The sequence below is a fragment of the Notolepis coatsorum genome, assembly GCF_963971535.1.
Source record: "Notolepis coatsorum genome assembly, chromosome: 18".
Classification (NCBI taxonomy): Eukaryota; Metazoa; Chordata; class Actinopteri; order Aulopiformes; family Paralepididae; genus Notolepis; species Notolepis coatsorum.
In genome coordinates this window covers 55,767,109-55,774,064 of record NC_140182.1, presented here as the reverse complement: position 1 = coordinate 55,774,064, position 6,956 = coordinate 55,767,109, and the positions used below count along the sequence as shown (strand labels likewise).

Here is a 6,956-nt window from a genome sequence, read left to right as displayed (position 1 = left end):
TTAACTCCAATGTTAAATCAGTCCTCCTGTATGGCTCGGAGACCTGGAAGACAACCGTAGGGCTGAAGCAGAAAGTACAGTCCTTCATAAATTCCTGCCTCCGCCGCATTCTAAGAGTGAGATGGCCAAATGTCATTACAAATCTGGACCTGTGGGAGCGCACAAAACAACTACCCCCGCCAGAAGAAATAAAGAAGAGAAAGTGGATGTGGATAGGCCATACCCTGAGAAAGGAAGACACAAACATCACCCGGCAAGCCCTACGATGGAACCCACCTGGAAAGAGGAAACGCGGCAGGCCTCGAAACACCTGGCGCCGTTCTTGGGAAGGGGAAATGAAAGAGGCTGGACTGGGATGGCACAACATCGTTCGGGAGGCCAAAAACCGCGCAACATGGAAAGAAATCGTCAGTGGCCTATGCTCCGCAGGGAGTGCAAAGGCTTAAGTCAAAAAAATTAAGTCAAGACATGTAGTACAATGCCAAAGCAATAGGTGGCGATGTAGTTCAAACATGAAGGCCATTTTCAACCAATCAGAAGGGTTGAACGCGTCACTACACGTCCTGCTCAAAACAGAAACCCGCCATCTTTAAATTACCTCGCGTGAACCATTAGCAACATAGCATTTATTTGCAGCAAGAAACAAAGTGCAATAAACAAAAAAGGATACATTCACTGTGTGTTCTGCCTCATTTGTTGATGAAACAAAACCAACATCAACACAATGTACCACCAAGAGCGGAGAGTTTAGTCTCACAAAAAGAGCGCTGATGTTGTTAGCTTACATGCTAACGTGATTGGGATTTGCCATTATAAACGTTAGCATTGCGGCTAGCGTACATTAGCGTAGTAACGTTAACGCTAGTAGAATGAATGGATGAAAACGTTATTTAACAGATTGCAGAATGGGTACAATATAATACGGCTCAATACAAACAATTGTTAAGGGGTGCAGACTGTTGTAGTTTGGACTGTGTTCCTTATAACAATAACTTGACAACACATGAGCTTAGTTGGTAGCCGCAGCTACTTGGGACAGCTCTGCGTAAACACTGGAGATAATCTCGGTTACTATGTCCACACCCAACAAATGCAACCGGGGTGAGCCCAAAACTCCACCCTGGACTCCGGTTGTAAAATAACACGGTTGCACTGTTCCAAAAACCCGGTTGCGTGTGGACGAACAATGCAACTGCGCACATTAAATCAGGGTTACATAAAACCCCACGTTCGTGTGGACAGGGCCCAAGTCTTGAATTCACTGAATTGAAAATAAATTGATCACAAACATTGCTGGAAATTCTGCAATGAACTGGTAAATGGTAATGTTACATCCTCGCTATCAGTTATTACCTCCACAATGCAACATATCTGGCCAGCCGCATCGCGCCCACAGAAGATAACTTTTCCAGGATTAACATTTCTTAATATTTTGTTTTTACTTTTCCATAGAAAAGCAGGTATCTGAGAGCAGATGTCAGCCAGAAGGGGGACATTGTTTTAAGATAGAGCATCATTCCTTTGCTCCAGTGTTTAGTCAATATTTATGAACACAACACTCTCCTAAAGCTAGAACCCACTTGGATGTCAAATCTGGGACTAAAGCTAGAACCCACTTGGATGTCAAATCTGGGACTGCTCCATAGATGGTGATGGGGCACTGACTAAAATGTTCTTGCCTTCAAATGATGTGCTGTAAATTTATGTTTATATTCTAGTATTGCAGACATGGTGCAGCCCCCTCACCCCCAAACTAGGACTTCCTCTGTTATGTTCCTCTACTGCCGGGCAAGGAGGTCCTTCAAGTATTCGTGGATGTATTCAAACTCATCCTTTGAACTTTGACCTCTCTGGTTCAAATTATATCAAGCTGCTGCAGTCCAACTTGCATCCTTAACATTGCCATAAAGATGTACTCTAATAATAACCAATATAAAATATTTTGAAAAAGTGTTTAGCAGTTGAATTACAATGGATACACACATACCAATGAAGGGCCATTTACTGTAAATTGCTCATCTTAAAAAATCTGTAGAATTTGAATATTAAAGATAATATCATTTTCAGTAAACAAAATGACATAGGTAATGTTATGCAAACAGTTGATGTTTGAACACGTAGAATAAATTATACAACAAAATGTATGACTACAGCTACATTTTTATTTGTGTTTTGATTTCTGTGCTATTCTTATATTGTTATATCTCCATCAAAACAATACCCCCACTCACCAGTACTGTGATTCTATACTATGCAGTAACCACATGCAGTGAACAGGTAAGCACATAAAATGGTGCATATTAAAAATAATAATAAAATAAAATAAACGAACCCTAACTAACCTTACTGTCATGCACTTATCCTAATAATATACTGACCTACACTGTAACACTTTGATGAACACTCAGCTGATAGAGTTGTGCCCTTCCTGGTCACTTGTCGTACAGAACTTGTAAGTCGCTTTGGATAAAAGCATCAGCTAAATAACAAAATGTAAATAGACAGGTCAGCTCTAATGATATCACATGCTGCAGTTGAACATGCATCCAGCAGAGGGCGTATACAGTATACAGGAGAAATGCCAGTGAGATTCACACCATTATGTCAGAATGAGAATTTGCAACAGGTGTTAACCCTTGAATTATGTAAATGTTTTCATGATAGACAGAATGATAGATAATAATAATACAACTTTATTTGTATAGCACCTTTCATACAGAAACTGCAGCTCAAAGTGCTTCACAACAGAAAAAAGATAGGCATAAAATGAGCACATAAAGTGCAGACATATAAAATCAGTTTTTCACATTAGGATCTAACATCCCAACAGGCCACCTTGTTTATGGTTTGATTCAGTTTTAAAAATAGACAATAATAGAAAGAGTAAGATCAATAATAATAATAAAGAGAGTAAAATAGTGCAATAGTGCAGTGTAATAAGTAGTAGAATAGAATAGACATGAAATTAGCACATAAAGTGCAGACATATAAAATCTGTTTTTTTTACGGTGCAATAAAATAGATCTGGATTACTGTTCAACAGTTCAAAGTAGTCTACATTCTCGGTTTGGTATCCAGTTTAAAACCTTACAGTCTTCCCTCCTGTTTGATACCCACTTTGACCCTTCAAACCTCTGACTCAGGGCAAACCTCCCTCTTGATTGATTGATTTGATTGAAAATTGTATTAACAGATTGCAGAATGGGTACAATACAGTACAGCTCAATACACACAATTGTTAAGGGGATGCAGACCAGAGAAAGACTTTCGTATTGTTTACATCAGGGTCCCCCATTTTCAATTCATCATGACATACATGACATACAGATAGACAGTACTGCTACATCTATACATAGGCGGGGGTGGGATAACTGTACATTGGATTATCGACAAAACCTTACTTGGTTCCAAGAAGAGGGTCTCGTGTATTATTGGGTTAGGACATTTACTGTACATTGGAGGGGGTTGGGTTAGGACATTTACAGGGGCCAGTTTCGAATTGCAGTCTCCCGTAGGTGCTCTCAGGGCGCAGTTCCCTCTCTCAGGGCGCAGTTCTAGGCCTGGGTCCTACAGTTGTAAAGCCTGACAGTCTTTCTTGTTTGATACCCACAGTTTAATACCTGACAGTTTTGAATCTGTAATAAAAAGCAATAGACAGAGTAAAATAGTGCAGTGCAATAGAATAATAGAATAGAATAGACTATAAAATGATGTTGAGTAGAATAGTGCTACAGTACAATCAACAGCGGAGTGTATTAAAAGGCTATGGTGAAGAGGTACGTTTTTCGCTTATTTTTTAAAATAAAGATACATCAAAAGATATATAGATAGATTGAGCGATCAAAATATAGATACATATATACTGTAGAGATATAACAACCATATACATGTTAGTCAATATAAACATACGTAAATAGATACATTTAAATTTAGATACAAATGTTATTTAAAAAAAAGTTTATTTATTTGACAATCATCGATCTGTCATGACAAAACCAATATGCAAAATGGCTTATTTTGAATAAAGTACACATAATTAACAAGATTTAATAACCCTTAGTTCATAACCATTTGTAACCCATAATTCCGCCAAAAGCAATATTATTCATATATGAAAAGCTAAGGCTACTGGTGTTCTATAATTTGTAGCCTGGACAGGGAATGCTCCAATGTGTAAAAATATACAGTAATTTAACCATGAAGAAAAAGAGCAACATGTATTCTGAAGCTGCTTTATTACAGTGTATGAAATGAAGCTGGATAATGTTTAAAAGGTTTGCAATATTGTGCATATTTGACGATATTTTATGGAATGCTTGGGACCTTTCTCAGGATGAACAAATCTTAAATGTTTTCCCTGGCAAGGAAATCATGATGAACATAACTGATTGGTTTGCTTTTCTACATAGAATGCTGGTTTAGAAATAAAGAATATACATGAAAACTCCCAGCTACCAGAGATAAATCCTAACTTCGGTTCAAGCCTGCTTCAGCTCAACACAACTCAGCAGTACCACCATCATAACTCGGAAGCCAAAGTCCAGCATAAAGGGGCTGAGTGAATGTGGTGTTGACCCTGTGGAGGAGGGTCATGGTGTCAGAGACACTGTAGAAGGACAGAACACCTGCCCTGTGGTCCAGGTACACTCCCACTCTGGAGCACCGGGGGACTGATACTGCAGTTGCGATGTTATCGTGTCTGAATCTGTAACTGTTTGGTCTGACATCTAAAGCCCAGGATTTGGGATTACATCCGAATCCACATTCCTTTCGAGTCCCCGTTCTGCTGATGTCTTTATAAGACACCGCTATATAAGCCCACCGACTCCACTCCACCTCCCAGTAATAGCGTCCAGTCAGACATTCAGTGCCCAGAACCTGCCACACTTGAACAAATCTCTCTCGATGACCGGGGTATGGCTGCTCTTGGCTCACCAGCGTTGCTTTTCTGTTCCCATCAGACAAACACAGACGCGTGTGTGCCGTGTTTGGGTCCAGTGTGATCCGAACGGAATATTGTAAGAAGTCAACTCTGGTCTTGGGCTCCGGTGGTGGCAATAAGACATCAACCGCGTTCACGGTTGTTGAGATTCTGGGCCAAAGCTTCTCATCGAGAAAGTCCTCCAGTTCCTTTCTCAGCTCAGACACGGCCTCAGTCACATCTGCAAAGTACCGGAGAGGGAGGACATTGATGCTGGGTAAGTCTGTAGACTCACTGGGACTGGAGAGGGAAAGGTAACTCTGGAGAAAGTGGATGTGGTCATCTATGTGTGAGAGCTGCTCCAGCTCAGTGTCTCTCCGCCTCAGGTCAGCTATCTCCTGTTCCAGTCTCTTTTGCAGTTCTTCCGTCTGAGTCACTGCCGTCTTCTGTTGTGCTCTGATCTGCTTCTTCACCTCAGCGCGCTTCGTCTGGATGTAGCGGACCAGCTCAGTGCAGACTCTCTCACTGTCCCTCACTGCTCTATCAGCAGAGCGATTGATAGACAACACCTCCTGTTCAAGAACCTTTACCTCTGTCTCTCTCTCCTGGACTCTCTGTTGGATTATCTGCCGACTCATGCCAAGCTCTTTCTGTCTCTCAGTCCTCTCTGCTGCGGTTGAGACTGTACCATGGCCTTTATGTTCATCCACGGAACACAGATAACAGATACACTGCTGATCAGTACAACAGAAAACATCTGTAATTCTGTAATGACGAGAGCAAATGTTCTCCTGAAACAGTGTGGAGGCTTTGACCAGTTTGTGTTTCTTTAACGGAGCCACGTCATAATGAGGCTGGAGGTGAGTCTCACAGTAAGAGGCGAGACATATCAGGCAGGACTTGACTGCTTTCTGCTTTTTCCCAGTGCAGAAATCACAGGCCACGTCTCCAGGTGCAGCATAACATAGATCAGGAGGAGCAGCTTGGAGTCCTGTCTTCTTTAGTAGTTCAGCCATGATATTGTTTTCCTTCAGAACAGGCCTCGGGGTAATAGTCTCCCTGCACTGGGGACATGTGTAGATTCCCTTCTGATCCTCTTGATCCCAGCGGTCTTTAATACATCCCACACAGTAGCTGTGTCCACAGTGAATAGTTACCGGATCCTTCAGTAGAAACAGACAGATAGAACAGCAGAACATGTCCCGGTCCAGATTAACTCCTTGCTGTGCCATTTCCACTGTTGCTACAAAGACAACCACAGTCCAGTAATTTTACTTTCACTGTTGCGACAACCACAGTCCAGTAAGTTTCATTTTCTCAGAACAGCGCACTCATAATAAAGGGAGGAGCCTCCTGGTTCTAGTTGTGTTCAGAGGTGAAGTGGTTTTAAAGAGGCAGTGTCTAGTTTACTGTGATTGAGAGAGAGAGAGAATTCTCTATCAAATTCTAATTTGCTTTGTTGGCATGATACCAAAAAAGACCTACGTCTACGTTGCCATAAATATATCTGAGCAATACCATAAACAAAGCAAACATTGACTAATAATTATCAGGAAGTAAATAAATCCACAGAATAATAATAATAGGAGGAAGGAATGCTTCTGAACACAAAACATTTAAACTGCTCCCTCTTGCATCTGCTAACATTTAATAACAAACATAATACGGATAATTAAGGCAGACATAGGAATTCATTGCTGGTTCATTTGCCACTAGAGGCAAGGAGTGTTCATGTTAAGAACAAATGATCGTTTTTGTTATTGAGGGATCAAGCAAGATTTGGGAATTCGGTTCAAATAACAAACTCAGCAAGACCGACGGCTTCTCAGTTACAGTGGGTGACAATATTGTCACAAGGAAAGAAGATATTACCTACCTGGGTTCCATCCTAGAGGCAAATCTTTCCTGTGACAAAATGGCATCCAATGTAATAAAAAAAGTCAACCAACGAACTCGTTTCTTGTACCGGATCTCCTCACTGGTAAACAAGAATACCCTGAAGACTCTAGCAGGAGCACTCATTCAAGGGTACTAC

At 41.1% G+C, this 6,956-nt stretch overlaps 1 protein-coding gene across 1 annotated transcript; it reads right to left on the bottom strand.

Annotated features, from left to right (window-relative positions):
* Positions 1-4,086: 4,086 nt before the first annotated feature.
* On the bottom strand, positions 4,087-6,153 carry LOC311244870 (tripartite motif-containing protein 16-like; the record flags this gene model as incomplete). The annotated part of the gene is made up of 1 exon (XM_084334557.1): positions 4,087-6,153. One exon carries the CDS (start codon positions 6,151-6,153, stop codon positions 4,495-4,497), a length of 1,659 nt encoding a protein of 552 aa, XP_084190683.1. The 3' UTR covers positions 4,087-4,494.
* Positions 6,154-6,956: the final 803 nt, after the last annotated feature.